At 39.4% G+C, this 18,633-nt stretch overlaps 1 protein-coding gene across 1 annotated transcript in view; it reads left to right on the forward strand.

Moving 5' to 3' along the window:
* Positions 1-208: 208 nt before the first annotated feature.
* The window catches only part of sf3a2 (splicing factor 3a, subunit 2), a 153,327-nt gene continuing 134,902 nt past the window's right edge, over positions 209-18,633 (forward strand). The window contains exons 1-10 of the mRNA XM_048613918.1: positions 209-279; positions 1,807-1,946; positions 5,061-5,219; positions 5,311-5,382; positions 6,935-6,981; positions 8,512-8,621; positions 11,877-11,926; positions 12,950-13,090; positions 14,077-14,145; positions 18,044-18,628. Of these exons, the coding sequence (XP_048469875.1) occupies positions 5,094-5,219; positions 5,311-5,382; positions 6,935-6,981; positions 8,512-8,621; positions 11,877-11,926; positions 12,950-13,090; positions 14,077-14,145; positions 18,044-18,628 (1,200 nt within the window). The 5' untranslated portion in view covers positions 209-279; positions 1,807-1,946; positions 5,061-5,093. The remainder of the gene's footprint in view (positions 280-1,806; positions 1,947-5,060; positions 5,220-5,310; positions 5,383-6,934; positions 6,982-8,511; positions 8,622-11,876; positions 11,927-12,949; positions 13,091-14,076; positions 14,146-18,043; positions 18,629-18,633) is intronic.

The raw sequence follows: 18,633 nt of genomic DNA on the forward strand, positions 1-18,633 counted from the left end.
CGCACCTCACCCCAACGTTCGACCTCCCTCAGGATCCACCGTTTCTTGTTGTCAATAAAGTTTTTGAAAAACCCCACTTCCGGTAGTCCGCGACCTTCTTCCGATTTTTGGCCCACAGCGTCAGTGTTCTTTGTTAATAAAGTTATTGATAACAGTAACTTCCGGTGCACCGCCACCTTCTTCCGGTCGGTTTTGGTGGCTGACGGACGCGCATTCAGGTAGTCGTGGGGCTGGTGGTTCCAGGCCGCTAGTTTATCGGCTCCTGGTAGCCGGAGCTTGGTGGGTCAGGCGCAATGTACCTTCATCATGATGAGTGTTCTTTCCCTCAATCCCACCCCCGGACAGGCTGTTAACCCGGCCATTGTGGCCAGCTCTGAGCTGGCCAAGGACCCTGAGGCCTGTGTTTCGCAACGTTTTCCTTTGTGTCTGCTTGTTCGTTCAATGGTAATGCTAGAGCGATTGGGGTCACCTTTGTTCAGAGTGAGCTGAATAAGCAAAGTGCCTGGTCTGACTGAAACCAGGCTATTTTGCAGCTGAGAGTTTGTTTCCCCTTGGCTTGTTGGATGGTGGTGTGAGGAGAAAGGTGGTTCAGGATAGGGGACCGATCACCTAACGCTGAGATGAGGAGAAACTTTTACAACAACACACTTAATGGGTTAGATTTTGAATCTTTAGAATTCTCGCTTGGAGTACTGCATACAGTTTTGGTTTCCTATCCTGAGCAGGGGATAAATATTTTTTGATCAACTTGTTCAGAAATATTATGATGTACCTCTGGAGCATCAGAGGGACTTTAACCCAGGCCTTCTGGCTCAGATGTGGGGGTGTTACCAGTATGCCACTCGACCCTTCTGAAAAGGGGATGTACTTGCCATAGAGGGAGCACGATGGCAGTTCATCAAATTAATCCCTCGGATAGCATGTTTGTTATACCAGGGATTGAGGAGATTGGGTATATATTTCTTAGAGTTTTGAAGAATTGGAGTTGAACTCATTGAAACTTACAGGACACTTTAGGGGGAATATAGATAAGCTGTTTTCCCTCACTGTTAAACAAAAAATCAGGGGCCATAATCTCAGGATAAAGGATAAGATATTTGGACTAAACTAACAGATGCTGTGTTATTAAGTATATTCAAGGTTAAGATTGATGGATTGTTGGTTTCTCACAATCCTGATATAGGATTTGTGAAGTTAAGGCAGAAAGTCAATGACATTTGTATTACGTGGTGGTCCAAGTTTAATGAGCTGGGTGGTCTATTCCTTTTTCTTACATTTAGTGTAAGAGTGGTGGAAAATGTTTGTACTGCATGTGTACATGAATGATGTAAGGAGGAATGTTTTTGTTAATATATATGCTTCCAAATACTTGTGTGGAGAGGGAATCTTCTTTATTTCTGACGACAGATTTTTGCTTCAGCTTTAACTACATTTCACATGATTGATCACTGGTTGCATCTGTTCTATTCTGTAGCCTTTCCCAATGGCGTGTGTTGAAACATTCAGCACATCATCACAAATATTTATCTTTTTGTTCCTATGCCATGTGTGTTCCCTGAATGTTAATCTTCTACCAGTTTTTAAAATATATATTGCCTGTCCACAACTTCAGCTGTTGGTGCTGTTACATTCTACCCAAGTGTGCAGATAATGCCAACATTTGTGTCCTTGCCGTTTCCTTGATTCGATGCTGCCCCTGTTTGGATGAGTGTGAATGGGTTAGAAACTTCTCTGGAATGATCTTAGCTGACGTTCTGAGCCTTTGCTAAAAACTGACTCTATCTCTCTCTTCAATTGCTCACCAAGGCTCCACCATAAACAAGCTTGGTTTGCTGTTTGGAACAACTGACTTTGGCCTCGTTCCTAGTATCACTTTGGGTCAGTAGTAATGCTCATCTCCAAGTCTGAATATTGTAAATTTAACCTGCACTCCAGTAGCTGAGCATGTAAGTGCTCAATATTTAAGTGAATTTTGAGACAATTCTGCATCTTTGGAGATGTTATGCTTTGGATGAAGTATTAAACCAGGATGTGTTCAACAACAGCAACTTAACATTTACATTGGAACAGGAATAGGCCACGTAACTAGTCAAGCCTGCATCACCATTCATTTACTTCAACACCACTTACCTGCACTATATCAGTACTCTTTGATATCATTAATTTCTGACTTGAATATCTCAATGATTTTTAGTTTCCAGACCCCTTGGGTAGAGAATTCCAATGTTCATTACCCTCTGAGTGACAAAATTCCTGCACATCTTGATTTGAACTTGCTTACCCTTCCTTAGTTTATGTCCCCTGGTTTTATACTTACCAGCCAGAGGAAACAGCTTCCCTGCCTGCTCGCATCCTGTAAGCATTGTGTAAGTTTTAGTGAGTTCATCCCTCATTTTTTTGAAACTTTAGAGAATGCAGATCCATCATCGTCAATCCATCATGAAAAATTATACTACCCCAGGGATTAATCTAGTGAACCTCCATTCCACTCCTGTTCTGGCATGTATATCCCTTTGTTAATTATGGGAATCAAACAGTAACACTGTACTCCAGGTGAGGTCATGCCAAGGCTTTATTCAACTGCAGCAAGATATTTTTATTCCTATTTTCAAGTCCCCTTATGATGGAGAGCCAGCATACCATACGCCTTCCTAATTATTTGTTGAACTTGAATGCTAACTTGTAGTACCTTTGGACATTCTCAGTTCCCAACCTCTCACCATTTAGGAAAAAGTCTGCTTTTCTGTTTTTGTTTCTCAATCAAAGCAAATAACTGCACATTTACTCACATTATATTCCACCTGCATATTCTAGCCAATTCACTAAGTCTGTCTAAATTCTTCTTGAAGCCTCTTTTAGTCTGTCTCACAACGTCCCCACCGAAATTGGTGTCATCAGCAAATTTTGAAATATGACAGTTGGTGCCTGCGCTGAAGTTATTTATATAGTTTATGGACAGAAGTCAATCTAGTACTGCCCATTATTTAACAGCCTGCTTTCCTGAGAATGTTAATTCTCATTCCTATTCTCTGCTTTCTGTCTATTAAAAGCATTGTCAACCCTCCAGAGTCCTCCTTGCTAACATCTAGGGACTAATGCCAAAATTTTGGCACTACGTCCTCAAGCATCCGCTCCCTCCACCCCCAACACTCAATTGCAGCAGTGTGTACTATCTACAAGATGCATTGCAGAAATTCACCGAAGATCCTCAGACAGCACCTTCCAAACCCATGATAACTTCCATCTCGAAAGAGAAGGGCAGTCGATACATGAGAACACCACCAAATTCAAGTTCCCCTCCAAGCCACTCATTATCCTGACTTGGATATACATTGATGTTCCTTCACTGTCACTGGGTCAAAATCCTGGAATTCCCTCCCTGATGGCATTGTGGGTCAACCCACAGCAGATAGACTACATCAGTTCAAGAAGGCAGCTCACCACCACCTTCTCAAGGGCAACTAGAAATGGGCAATAAATGCTGGCCAGCCAGCGATGCCCACATCCCATAAAATGAATTAAAAAAACCTTCAAGTCCTGGTGAATTTTTGATTTATGTGTGATCACCAATAAGGAAGCTATGAAAATAATTGCTATTTTGTTCCAATGTAGTATTCCTCCTCCAGAAGCATTCTATTTCATAAGCTTCACTCCAACTACAACTTACATTAATAAGATTGGTGACCATCTCAGCATTTTACAAGGGGGAAAAACGGGCAATGGAAGACTAATAGTGCAGTTGAACAGTTCAGTTTTCAAGAGGCTATAGGAAGCAGATAGAGAAGTACGAAAATTTAAAGGAAGTGTACTAAGCTATTGGAACAGATGTGTTGGGAGACAGCAGTAAAACCAATTTAAAGAAATGGATGCCAATGGCTGGAGTGTAGTGTTACAGATTTCATAGATTAAAGAGAAGCTGTACATGGATTGGATGACTGGGGTAGGGCCTTTGAAATTGAATAATTGGCACAAGAAATCAATTCAGTTTGGTCAGGATCAACATGATGATGGGCAGAGATGATTAGCTGAAGCTTGTGCGAATTAAATCTTTGGAGATGCTTAACACATCAATGAACTATTTTAGTGTGAAGTAACAGTGTTATTTGGCAACGTGCAAGAAGGCAATGTCATTGAAAGGTGAAGAACGGGTTCTAATAGTGAGCTTAGAATTGATCAGACTAACTTGATCTTCAGTGCAGGATTTACAGCTGGTGCCAGAATTTTGCAGGTGTGAGCAAACCTTCAGTTTGCACTCGTAGCCTAATTTTACGATATATTTGTCATGGGTGCTAGGTTTTAACCCAAACCAGCCTCTTTATACTTTATTGTCCAAGCTTTGACGTTGCTCTTGGTTTCTAATTGTTAAGACTTATGTGGAGCTTAAAACTATGGTTTCGGGACCTGTATTGAACTCTCAGCCCTGATTAATCAAATTGGTAAAATATAAAAGTGAAGAAAAAGTAACAAGTCTGCACAAATGCTTCTTCGCTACCAGGAACTGGTTGAATCTTGCCAAACTGATTTCACACACAGCCCTAATAGTCAGTCAGTTGGCATCAACAAATACACTGGCTGGATTTAAAAACAGATCCCAAATGTGAAAAGTTAAAGTCTATTGCATTACAACAGAGAATAGTATATGCAAGTATGAAATATTTACTATGAATATTTTTCCTGCTCATAAAGCTGACGTTTCATGTTAAAATCTATACCATATTTAAGATAGTGTACTTAATAACTTCAAGAGCATAAATTGAAATCTTTACAAAAAGGTCTAGTACATTGTAAAAACATGTGTATAAAAGAATTACACAGGTGATTCTGCAATTTGTCACTCCAACTGCAGGGCGATACTCACAGTTAGTGGACCTCAGGACGTCAGAGGCCCTTGTCTGTCTTTTCCTGAGATGTACAGTTGTCTGTGACATCGGATCATTCATGCAATACTTCAAAATCATTTCTCATAAAGTTGTCATTTTGTGAAACAAATGATAAGTTTCTGTACAGAAAGTAAAACTGACTGTTAACATATCTGCATTTTTGTTTTTAAACTCTTTCAGATTTTTTAAAAAGATACTCTTCATCAAATAACTATGGATTTTCAACATCGACCAGGAGGGAAAACTGGCAGTGGAGGGGTTGCTTCCTCTTCTGAAAGCAATCGAGATCGAAGAGAACGGTTGAGACAGTTAGCTTTGGAAACCATTGACATAAATAAGGTTAGTTTCTGAGTGCAGTCTGTACCAGTAAATGCCTTCTAATCTCTCAGCATTTTGAAATTTAATTGTTATTCTCTTTCTAATTTTTTAGGATCCCTATTTTATGAAAAATCACCTGGGTTCCTATGAATGTAAACTTTGTCTAACACTTCACAACAATGAGGTAAGTTTAGTTTTTTGTCGACTCAAAAGTGGAAAATGTCTGCTGGGAGAGTGAGTTTAGCTGGGCTTCAGCTGGCAGTATAAGGCAGTATAGATCTTTATTTCTGTTGCCAGCTGTCAGCTATGTCCAAAGGCATTGTGAAAAATACTGCAAAAGGTTCTGACAGTCTTCTCTTTGCCTCCCCTCTTTGTTACCTAGGACATGGCACTCATTTATGCACATTAGAAGAATAAAAGTCTGATTGAGCCATTGGCCTTTTTGCTGTCAGACCGGAACTCCTCCAACCTAATGTTCAGATAGACAGGAATGTTATGAAATTGTTCTTGTGCTGTTATTGGTCTGGCATTGTTATCTTATTTGCTTAGAAATGTTACTGTAATTATTAAAGTTGAGCAAAACAGGACAAAGCAGCTCATTATGACCCTGTCCACCACCTTCAACATTCACCCCATCCTACATTGGTACACGCTGATGGCATCTTCTGCAAAATGCACTACAGCAATTCACCAAGAATGCTTTGGTAGCATCTTCAGAATTATAACCCTTATCATCTTGAAAAACAAGCGAAGTAGGTGCATGGGAACATCATCACCTGCAGCTCTCCCTCTATGTCATGCACATTCTCCCTGCATCTCTAAAAATTATGAACTTGCTCAATAACAGTATTGTGGCTGGACCTATAGCACATAGACTGCAGTGGTATAAGAGGCCGGCTCATCAGTATCACTTCTTCAACATCAGTTAGGGATGGGCAATAAATGCTAGCCTTGCCAATGGCACCCACATCTCATGAGTAAGAAAAGTAGGTAAACACTAAAAAAAAACCTTTTACAGTAAATTTTAGCTTGATGAATGGATCTCAAGCCAATGTTGCATTTCTGACTTACGGTGCTATCTTTGAGCTGATGTGATTCATTTTTCAGTCAATAGTTTGATGAAATATTCATCAGGTGTAACATCTTTTTATTTTTTGTGTAATCTTATTTAAACTAGCTGAGTCTGTATGTAATTAATTTTCCCATAATATTTTGCAACACATCTTCTAAAGTCACTTAATTCATTTTTATATGGTTGGACTAAATTTCTTTTTCATCAAGATGAAAGTAATGCTGATAGTGGGATGGTTTCCCATAGAACATATGTGGATATTCAAATAGGTTTACATCAAATTCTTTAAGCTGGACACTTCTGTTTTCCACTAGTTTGGATGAATCTAAATACTGCTTTAAAAACAAGATTATTGACGAACTTGCTTTTTGGAAATCGCATTGAAAATAACTCAAATGCATTTGACATTCTCATCCTTCAAGTAGGGGTTTTATTGACTAGATTGAGTATTCAAAAGCAAATGCAGAGCTTTAACCCACTGATCTTCCCTGTACCACCAGCAATTTTTTTTTTTAAAAATCAGGTTTGCTCCCAAATAAAGTGTTGTATTCTTGGAGCTATCTTTTACATTTCTGATGTTGAGGCTTGTTCAGTTAATTTACCCAAGTTAAATTAGACACTTTTAAAGTACTGTTTTAACTTGATTTGAATTTTTCTTCTATAGGGCAGCTATTTGGCGCACACACAAGGGAAAAAACATCAGACTAATCTGTAAGTGTAAAATTATTTTTAATGTAAAAACTGTGTTTTTGCAACTATTCTGTGTTCAGTTCCTTTATTTTAACAAATACTCGTCTCATTAGAAAAAACCTAAACTGTAAAATGTGCAGCTCAATGCCATTAGTTGACATTTTCTGTTTATATCGCAGCTGTTATCCATCAAAACTTTTACTGCATTTGAATACTGCTGTAATGCTGAACAGAGTCTTCCATTCATTGATACAAGGTTTTAAATATAAAATTTGGGGTTTAAAAAAAAGACTTGTTTTCATTCTGTTAGCTCTTTCTCAGAAGGGCCCGTTAAAGAAATGTAGTGAGAGGTAGATGACAGGAGTCAGTGCTGTTGTCAGATATATGAAAGATTTCAGAATTTGTGAAAAAGTATGTTACCTGTTACCTCTATCCACAAGGAAGTCTCTTCTTGGTACTCAGCAGCCAAATGGATGTGCTAAAAAATATTCTTAGACTCCTGGTAAACCTCTGATAGTGCTAAAGCCTTCCAGATAAAACAATTCTTTGAATGGAGCTTTGATGTCAATGATGTTCGTTCTACCAATTGGACAGTGCAACCGTGTGCATTCTTGTTGCTTTACAGATCATTGGGAGATTGGATTAAATGGCTTAGGATGACTTGGTTCCCAGTGGAATAGTGCCTGGCTTCTACTCAACACATTCTGTCTCAAAGCAGCAATATTAAGAGTTTTTAATTTGAGGCATTAAAGAGGAGTTTGAGGAGTTTCTATCCCACTGTGCTGCTGAGTCAGCCATCTATCACATTGTCTTATGGAAGGCCAGGGTTCTCTCTTAAGATGATTGTATCTTTGAACCTAGTTGTTTGTCTGTGGATTACTTAGTGGCATGCACAGAAACAAATAATGTAGCTTTACAATCCATTATATAGAAGGATATATTTAAACCTTCCTTAATAGCATTGTTAGTGCACCTATATCAGACAGATAGCAGTTCAAGAAGACAATTCACTCCCACCTTCTTGAGAATGGGCAGCAAGTGCTAGTTTACCAGCAATGCCCAGATTCCATGAAATTTTTTTTAAAAACTGGATGTTCGTATATCCATCGGTTTCGGATCCAGGTTTATTTTGCAATGGACTAACTCAGCCTAAGGAATAATCAACATTTTTTAAAGCATGCTCAGTACCTTCAAATTCATAAATTGAATATTTAGTTGAACAATATATGGACACAGACAAACTGCTACTTTAAAATGTCAAATCATCAGTAATCACTTGATATAGCTCTTTTTGAAATAACCATTCAGAGTTGCATACTTAATTCCTAATGAGTTAAGGCACTTGGTTGCAATGCATAAATGGCCTATACGTTTAATATATGGATCTGTCAATCACCATGCAGTTGAGCACCAATTACATGATTTTGGTAAATGTGCAGGAATTGGTCACATATCTACTGCTTCAAAAAAATGAACCAACTATTATTGTTAGGGCTAGTCATCAAATCATAAGATTTCCAACAAATGGTCCATGCTGTGTTTTGAATACAGGGCACGACGAGCAGCAAAAGAGGCAAAGGAATCACCAGCACAGCCCGCCCCAGAGAAGGTTAAAGTGGAAGTGAAAAAGTTTGTGAAAATTGGCCGGCCAGGTTATAAAGGTATTTTTTCAACCTTGAGTGTCACAGTGGGCTAGCGTAGCGAATTACTTGTAACTTTTGCAAAAATATATGGGTTTTATTGTCAGTTAATTATAAACTTTTGTATTTTGCTAAACATTCCATGGTTTAGGAATATGAAATGTAGAAAAGTTATTGAAGTTTTTAGTAATTATGCAGGGTGAACTGTTAAAGAATAATGAAATCCTGAATTATCACTAAACTAAATAACTTGAGAGTTACCCATAAGCTCCCTAACTCCTTTTAAATTGTGCCTCCTGCTGGTCAAGCAAGTCTATTGAAATGTACTTATTAAGAAATTGCCATTTTTAATACCCACAAGATGCGTTGTATGCAGTCTCCATATTCAATCAATAGAATTTGTTTGTGTGGAAATAAGGAATAGCAACTGAAAGAAATCATGGATGGAAATGTCTGAGGTCCTCGAAGAGTCGCCTCACTGTAGGACAAAATATAAATTGGACATAATGGAAACGTGTATGAAGGGAACCCAATTGAAATGGGTGATTTTAATATGCATGTTCACAGGACAAATCAAGTGCACAGAAGTAATGTAGAAGACAAATTTGTAGAGTGCACCAGGGATTGTTTCTTAGAGGGGTACATTGCAGATTCTACTCGGGAACAGACTATTTTAGATCCTTAATGTGTAAGGAGGTAGGAGTAATCTCGTAGCTGAGCATGCTCTAGGGAGTAATGAAACAATGTGTTAGTATTTCAAATTCAGTTTGGGGGAAAACAACTTGGGTATCAAACCAGCATCTTCAACATAAATAAGGGCAATTACAGAGGAACAAAGAAAGAATTGGCTAAAGTGGGCTGGGAGAATAGGCTAAGGGAGGGTCAGAAGATGAGTAGCGGCAAAATGTGTAAAGGGATATTTTGCCATGCTCACAAAAAATATAATTCTCATCAAAAAGAAGGACTCAATGAGAAGAATGAACACCAATAGTTAGGGATCATATTCAATCAAAAACTAAGGCATAACAGGTGGCATAAACTGATGGGATGCCAGAGCATTGGGAATTTTTTAGGAATCAGCAGCAGATAACTAAAAAGCTACTAACAAGGGAAACATTGATAATGGAAGTAAATTCACAAGAAAATATATTTTAAAAAAGCAGCAAGAGCTTCTATACATGTATAAAAAGAGAGTAGCAAAAATGAATGTGGGACCCTTGGAGAATGCAACTGAGGAATTGATAATAGAAAATAGGGAAATATCGGATAATTTAAACAAACATTTTGCATCATATCACATTAACATTTTCATGTTGGAGGACACTATAAACGTGTCAAAGATAAGCAAGGTGCTAATAGGAGGAACAGTCTTCTAACAGCCTCTATGATGAGGGACAAAGTATTTGTTAGCCTAATAGGATTGAAGGCAGACAAGTTGTCAGCACCCAACGACCTGCGTCCAAGGATTTTAAAGGAAGTTGCTGCAGTGGTAGTGGAGGCATTGGTCAAAATATTCAAGAGCTCACTGGATTCCAGGAGGGTTCTAGCAGATTGGAAATCTGCTAATGTGTTGCACCTGTTCCAGAAGGAAGGGAGACCGAAACTAGTTGGGCTAACATCTATCATTGCTAGAGTCCATTACTAGGGAAGAAATCGGACTTTTAGAAAAGCTTAATGCAGTCAAACAGAGTCATTGTGGTTTTCTGAAAGGGAAATCATGTTTGACAAATTTGCTAGAGTTTTTTGATGATATAACAATAGATTTGATAAACGGATCAAGCAAAAATAATGTATTTTGAGTTCCAGAAGGCATTTCATAAAGTGCCACGTAAAAGGTTATTGCACAAGATTGGAGGTCATGGTATTTTAGATAATATACAAGCATGGATTGAACAAAAACAAGTTGGTGGAAAAGCTCAGCAGGTCTGGCAGCATCGGTGAAGGAAAAAACAGAGTTAATGTGTCGGGTCTGGAGACCCTTCCTCAGAACCATCATCCATGTCAATACATCGATTCTTAATGGATTGAAGGTTGGTTAACACATTGAAGACAGAGAGTCAGGATTAACTGATCTTTTTATATTGGAAAGATATAACTAGCAGAGTGCCACAAGGATAAATCTTAGGGCCTCAATTTATTTACTATCTATGTTAATGACTTGGAGGAAGGGCAGAATGTAATGTATCCAAATTTGATAATGATCCAAAACTAGGTGGGAGGGCAGGTTGCAATGAGGGCATAAGGAATCTGCAAGAGAATATAGATTAGTTGAGTGAATGGGCAAAAACTTGACAGATGGATTTAATATAGGAAAATGTGAGTTTATGCGCTTTGGTAGACTGAATCAAAAGAGACTCCATAAAAGTGCAGCACAGAGGGATTTGGGTGTTCTTGTGCATGAAACACAAAAGGTTAGCATGCAGTTGCAGCAGGTAAATAAGATGGCAAACAGAATGTTGGCCTTTATTGCTAGAGGATTTGAGTTTAAAAATAGGTAAATCTTGTTACAACTGCATAGAGTATTCACGAGGTTGCATCTGGCGAACTGGGTGCAGTTTGGTCCCCGTTTTTAAGAATCGATGTATTGACATGGATAATGGTTCAAAGAAATACACTAGACTGACTGTTGGGATGAAGGGGTTTACTTATCAAAAATGACTAAACAGATTAGGTGTTTATTCATTAGGGTTCATAGGAATTAGGTGACGGTCTTAATAGGCTAGATGTTGCGATGATGTCTTCATTAGTGGGGGAATCTCAACCTAGGCTACATAGTTACTGAATAAGGGGTCTTTCATCTATAACTGAGATGTGAAAAAAATTATTCTCCCAAGCTGGTGAATGTGTGGAATTTTCTGTCAGAGAGTGTATAGAGGCTAGGTCACTAAAAGTATTTGAAAAGGAAGTAGATAGATTATTGAAATATTGAGGAGTTTAGAGCTAGGATGAGCTAGCATCGAAGAGGAGTCGAGGCTTGTGGCAGATCAGCCATGATCTTGTAGAATTATGGCACAGGCTTCAGGGGCTGAATTAACTATTCCTGCACCTATTTCTTATGTTCAATCTGGAAATTTCTAGTACAACTGAGAAGTTTTGATATCGGGGGAACTCATGGTAAACAAGACACAATGGTTAAGATTCATGGTGAAAATTGCCACGTAAATTACCTCACTGTTTATCCCAGTAAGAGAAGAAAATTGCTGTGGTCTGTTTTAGAGGACTTTATTTTAAATAAACTGACTAAAATGCATCAAAGTTTTAACTATTTTTTTGTAGTGACCAAACAGAGGGATGCAGAAGTGGGACAACAAAGTCTTCTGTTTCAGGTAATGTACACTTGTGCTTTATGTATATCGATTATAATGGTTGGATTTGAACCCATGCCCATGACATTAGTCTGGGACACTGGATTACCAGTCCTTTGATGTTACCACTATGCTACCACTTCCTTGGCAAACTTTTACATTTTGGGGTTTTAACACTAGACATTGTCTTGGGTTCAGCATTCAAGCCACATCTTTGGTTGAACCAGCATGTAACCTTTATCTTTCCAATTTTACATTAGATGTAATTAAAATTGTGGGTCAAACAGTGAACTAGAATACCTGCTATGCTTCACAGTAATTTCCTTATTTTTCATTGGTTGAAGAATGTATGCTTTTAGATTGCTTTTTGCTATATAGCACTGAACAAATTTATTCAACATAGACCAGGCAGTTGAAACATACTCAAAACAGTCCATATATTTGCAGTTATAATAATCTTTAGCAATTTCATCAGTGTCAAAAGCAGTTTCACCTGTAATGAATCTTGAAACATGGTGAGCAACAGCTATCTGGTAGCACAAAGACCTCTGACTTACCATATAAATTATCATGCATTTTGCTTTTGTCACCAAAAATGATCTTCCAGACTTCTTTGAAGCTATCTCAGCAAAAAAAGATTTATTCCCTTAACTACCTCAGACTTTCAGCTCCATGGGATACTTAATAGTGAATGTAACGGAAGATACATTGATGAAACCAGCACTCTGAATGGTCTGATTCAAGTACCCATTAAAATACAGTGGTAGCAGTTGATCCACACATATCTGTGATGTGTTCTGTCTGTCGTCCATAAAGGTAGTCAAAAGGAAACAATTTTAGCCTGTGACTTCAATGACTTGTAATGAAGAATCCAAATGTGTTCTCCCCATACAATTGCTGGCGTATTGATGTTAATCTTAAGCACATACCAGGTTAAGTAGCTAACTGTATGTTCTACAGCAACGTATATAGTAGCTTATGCTAGCTGAATGTATCTTTTGTCTAATGGTTTATTTGTTAAAAATAATCATTTTTATCTCTTAGATTGATTATCCTGAAATTGCAGAAGGTGTAATCCCACGCCACCGGTTTATGTCTGCATATGAGCAGCGAATTGAACCACCTGACAGGCGTTGGCAGTACCTGTTGTTTGCAGCAGAGCCATATGAAACCATTTCTTTTAAGGTATTGTACACGCATAGATTGTTGTGCTATCTGGAGAGACAGATTAATTTGTTTGCTATGAGATGCAAAATCTTGATGCTGTTTCCACACACGTGCTTTTCCTGATTATTCAAACTGGGCTTCTGATGGGAATCTGAATTATTTAATGACCTTGTTGATTTAAGGTACACAATGGAGATTTGAGACTTAAAAGCTGTATTATTATGTAATTTGAGTTAGGTGATTTTGAATTAGGAAGAGTAGGTTATAGAGTCACCAACAGGCATGCTGTTTTATGTCAAGAATGTATAATAAGGGTGATGTAAAATAAAATGCTAGTATGGTCACATGTAGGTAAAGTATCATAATCCCAGAGGACTATAGGGCTGCACTCTCATTAGAGAGAAGTGACTGGGGGTGGTTTAATCTGAAGTCACCATCCCTGAGGCGAGGATGAGATTGAGAAGGTGAGACCTTCCAAATCAGCTGGTTTTGGGAATGAACCCATGCTGTTGTTGTCACTCTGCGTTGCAAACCAGTTGTCCAGCCAGCTGTACTAGCTGATCCCTAGCTTACATATATAAACCATACTATTGAATTTTGCAGGGTAACAGGAATCAGTTTGATTTGCTTTTATTTATGATGTTACTCTGGGATAGAAGTATTGGTGATCATAGATGGTTAGTGAGAGAAAACAAAACAAACGAGGAATTTTTTTTTGTTATTGATGAAAACCTTTTACAATAGGGAAAGACGAAGATAAGGGGAAAAAAAAATTTTTTTTTATGGATTTCTGAACAAATGGACTGGATTTTATAATAGTGCTTGGACAAATTTCTCACATTTTAATTTATTGTTGAAAAGATGTTTTAAGTGAATGTTATGCACATCTTGTACTCTGCATATTTAGTTCAGATTATTAAGGGAAATAGATGGAATATTGAAATATCTATCAGAGATTGAATGTACTCAACAAACTATCTTATCACATCTTTAATTGCATGTAGGTGCCAAGTAGAGAAATTGATAAAGTTGAGGGAAAGTTTTGGACCCACTGGAATAGAGAAACAAAACAGGTAATCTAAAGTTTATTTTATATTTTTGCTTTACATCAAACAGAAAATAGACAATGTGTACATTCTTTCATTATAACAAGCTCCTGTCCGCAATGCAATTATGTGTTTTTTTTTTAAGATCTCCAGATAGTGGAATCCTTTAAAATCCTTGCAAGAGAACACATAACACCACAGTAGAGCTCTCTTATCCTCACAAAATAAGTTCAGATGAAGAACGTGTTTTGTTACATTTAATTCAAAACTGCATTTGCTGCCATCGCAATTTCACACTCACTGCTCGCTCAGTGCTTAGGACTGCAGTGAGACCATGGGTAGCTGCATACATCAAAAAAAGTTTTTTTGACAGCTGTTGGATCACTGCCCTGTTCCCAGTCCTTGAACACTTGTTGCTTCACTCACTACCCTCCACCCTAAGCGAAGCAACAAACAAGTGAGAGAATGTGGCCGTGAGTGAGGCAGAGAGCAGGGTGTTGAGCAAGCGGCAGCAACAACAGGTGCCCATCAATGGCACCAACCTCCTGTTCAAGTGAGATGGAGGTACACAAAGATGATGCCAGGGCACTGATTTGCTGGCAGGCAATGGTGTCATTGAGTCATAGAGCTGTACAGCTTGGAGACAGACCCTTCAGTCCAACCCGTCCATGCGGACCAGATATTCTAAAATAATCTAGTCCCATTTGCCAGCATTTTCCACTTATCGCTCTAAATCCTTCTTATTCATATACCCATTCAGATGCCTTTCAACTGTCGTAATTGAACCCGCCTGGACCACTTTCTCTGACAGCTTGTTCTGTACATGCAACCGCCGCGTGAAAAAGTTGCCCCTTAAGTCCCTTTTAAATGTTTCTCCTTTCACTTAATACCTATGCTGTCTAGTTTTGGGCTCCCCTACCCTGGGGAAACGACCTTAGCTCTTCACCCTAAATACGACCCTCATAATTGTATAAATCTCTTATAAGGTCATCCCTCTGCCTCCGAGGCTCCAGGGGAAAATAGCCCCAGACTATTGGGCCTCTCCCTATAACTCAAACCTTCCAACCCCGGCAACATTCTTGTAAATCTTTTCTGACCATTTCAAGATGCACAACATCCTTCCTACAGCAGGAAGAACAGAATTGCATTTAGTATTCCAAAAGTGCCCTAACCAATATCCTGTACTGTGTAACATGACCTCCGACATTGGTTGGAATACTGTCCCAGAATATCCAGTTGTATCTCTTTTACTTGCATCATCTAGCACTTTAACATCATCACACCTCCAGTATTGATACCCCATGTGAAGAAATAGCTTTTCAGGCTTGATCATCTTGAATGGTAGAGTAAGCATGAATGACCTATTCTTGATCCTATTTTCTATGTTTCTTTACCACTGGGCTCCTAAATACCTAACAATCTGAAAGTAACACTGCCTATTTCATTTAGTGTCTTGTATACTTAAATAAGATGTTTTCACACCCTGCCTTGTTCGTTAATTATAGTCATTTCCTCTAATTTAGGATCAGCCTGTGCTTTCTTGTGAACCATCCATAGGGCTTGAGTCCTAGTCACTTTTATTCTGTGGCCAAAACTCTGCAGAATACTTCAAGTGCAAATTGTTCAAAACTTATGGGAATTTAATCTAAAATGTTTAACAGTAGAATTGAACATCCTGTTTGCTTTGTTTACTGCCAGCTCACATTGTTGAATATGTTGAGCATTGCTTATTGTAGTGGATCTCTTTCAGCTTCTTATTTACTTTGATCTAATTCACCTTTTAGGGGTCTGATTTTCAGATACTATTGGAATTTCATCTTGAATGTTTGATTGTAGCCACATGATAATGTGTCAACAACTTAGAAAGTTCTGGAGTATGACCATCTGTATTGATATTCAGAGCTCCAAGTACAGATTTGATGACAAATAATCATAGAATAGTTAGAGCACAGAAGGAGCCCATTCAGCCTGTCAAATCCAGGTCACCTGTCTGCAAAAACAATTTAGCTACTTCCATTCACCAGTCTTTCCCCTTACCTCTGCAATTTATTTCTTTCATGTGTTTCTTCAATTCTGTCGTGAAAATCACAATTGAATTTGCCTCCACCACATTGTGAGGAAGTAGCTATTTGCTGTCAATCGCTTTGTTAGTGGCCCTGGTTCTCGACTTTTGTCAATGGGAGGCATTCCTCCTTTTCTCTTGCTCTCTCTCTCCCTCGACCTCTTCCCCACCCCCCTGTTAAGATGCCTCGTGATTTTGAATCTCTGTCAAATTTGCTTTGACCTATTTTAAGGAGAACATCCTCACCTTTTCTAATCTATCCATGTTAGTTATCCCTAAAATAATTCTTGTAAATATTTTCTGGGCCCTCCCCAAAGCCTTCAGATCCATCTTAAAGTACATTGCCCAGAACTCAATATGATACTTCAGTTGACAATAAAGCTGTTTATGAAGGTTTGCCATGGCTATTTTTTGCATACCCTATAGATCCATCTAGAAAGCCCAGCATCCTTGATGCCTTTTTAGCAATTTTCTTGACCTTTACAGCCAACTTCAATGCTTTTGGACCTCAGTTCTCTCTGCCACTATATCCCCTTTCGAATTGTGCCCTTCATTTTACATTGCCTCTCTTCATTTTGATAGGAAGAATGAGTCACTTTACACTTCTAGGCCTTAAGTTTCATCTGCCACATGTATGCCCATTCACCCAGCCTGTGTACATCCTCTTTAAGTCTATAAGTATTGCCCTCACAGTTGACCGTACATTTGAATTTTGCATCCCTGCACGTTCTTAAATGTGTCCTGCTCTCCCAAGCCTAGGTTATTAATGCACATTCAGGAAAGCACTGTTACTGGTACTGACTCCTGGGAGCACCACTGTACAGACTCCTCCATACCAAAAAAACAGCCATACTCTGTATCCTGGCATTCACCCAACTCCTGTTCTGAGCTGCCATATGTTTTTTATATAGGAAGGTAGTCTAAAGTGGGACCAGAAAATTGCTGTTTACTGTATTTTTTTTTTAAATGAAGGTTTGTGGACAGAGAGATAGCCAGACAAAAGTCCTAAGTGCGTAAAAGGGTCCAAAAGCATTCCAACACGATGTCAATTCAGCCAAGACTTAAGTGGCAAATGGCTGAGAAATAATGGCCACAAATGAGGGTGAGGAAAAATATCAAAGTATACACATGAGTAGTGGAAGCAGATGCATCAATAACTTTCAAAACAAAACTATGTTTAAAGGGGAAAAGTATGCAGGGCTGTGGGGAAAAACATGGAAGGTTGGATCTAATTGGATAGCTCGTCAAACTGCAGTTCAGACACGATGACCAAAACCGTCATCTGCTGTGCTAAATGGTTTTGTGATTCCTGCCGGGTCAATAGCAAAGCATTGTAAATTTAAAGGAAAACGTAGTGTGCATGTTGAGGATAGTTTTTTTTGATCTTCATTAAGACTCATGCATGGTTGTTCTTGAGACATAACAGTGAGAAATGCAGTGAACTTGATTCTACCACATCCCGGTTAACCACGTGCTGTATGTCTGTTTGGAGACGAAATGCATAGGGGTTCTGTTGTAATATTAAAAGAGATACATGTTGCTATTTTGAGGTATGTTACAGTTTTAATCACATGCTTGTCACATCCATTCATTTCTGTGGAAAATCTGGTTAAAAATGATACATTTACATATTCGTAACCAAATGTTCACAGATTTATTTGATCACTTGCAAAATCTGGCTTCAGGATCTTTGTACAAAGATAATGTGCCACAATTAGTTTGACCATCTTAAGTAAAAACAGTGTGTGTTGGAGAAACTCAGTAGGCCTGGGAGCATCTGTAGAGCAAGAAGCAAAATTAATGCTTTGAGTCCAATTTGACTTTTCTTCAGAACTGTTTGATCTCCTTTTTCTTCCCCCCTAGTTTTTTCTTCAGTTCCATTTCAAGATGGAAAAACCGTTGCAACCACCGACCTTACCAATTGGACCACCTGGGATAAAGAACAGACCACCACCACCACCACTCATGAATGGTTTACCAGCAAGAGCCCCCATGCCACCAGATGCCCTTCCGCCTCCAAGACCAGCAGGCATGCCCATGCCACCGATGCCACCAGCTGGCCCAGTGCCGCCTGGTCCACCGCAGCTTCCTCCGGCTCCGCAGGGACCACCACCAACTCCACAGGGACCACCACCAACACCACAAGGTCCTCCTCCGACTCCACAAGGTCTCCCTCCGGCCCCGCAGGGTCCTCCACCAGCTCCACAGGGTCCACCTCCAACCCCACAAGGCCTTCCTCCAGCTCCGCAAGGTCCTCCGCCAACCCCGCAGGGTCTCCCTCCGCCGCCAACCCCGCAGGGTCTCCCTCCGCCGCCAACCCCGCAGGGCCTCCCGCCGCCGCCAACCCCGCAGGGCCTCCCGCCGCCGCCACCAACCCCTCAGGGCCTCCCACCGCCGCCAACCCCACAGGGCCTCCCGCCACCAGCTCCACAGGGCCTCCCACCACCAGCTCC

The sequence above is a fragment of the Rhincodon typus genome, chromosome 29 (genome assembly GCF_021869965.1).
Source record: "Rhincodon typus isolate 14 chromosome 29, sRhiTyp1.1, whole genome shotgun sequence".
Taxonomy (NCBI): domain Eukaryota; kingdom Metazoa; phylum Chordata; class Chondrichthyes; order Orectolobiformes; family Rhincodontidae; genus Rhincodon; species Rhincodon typus.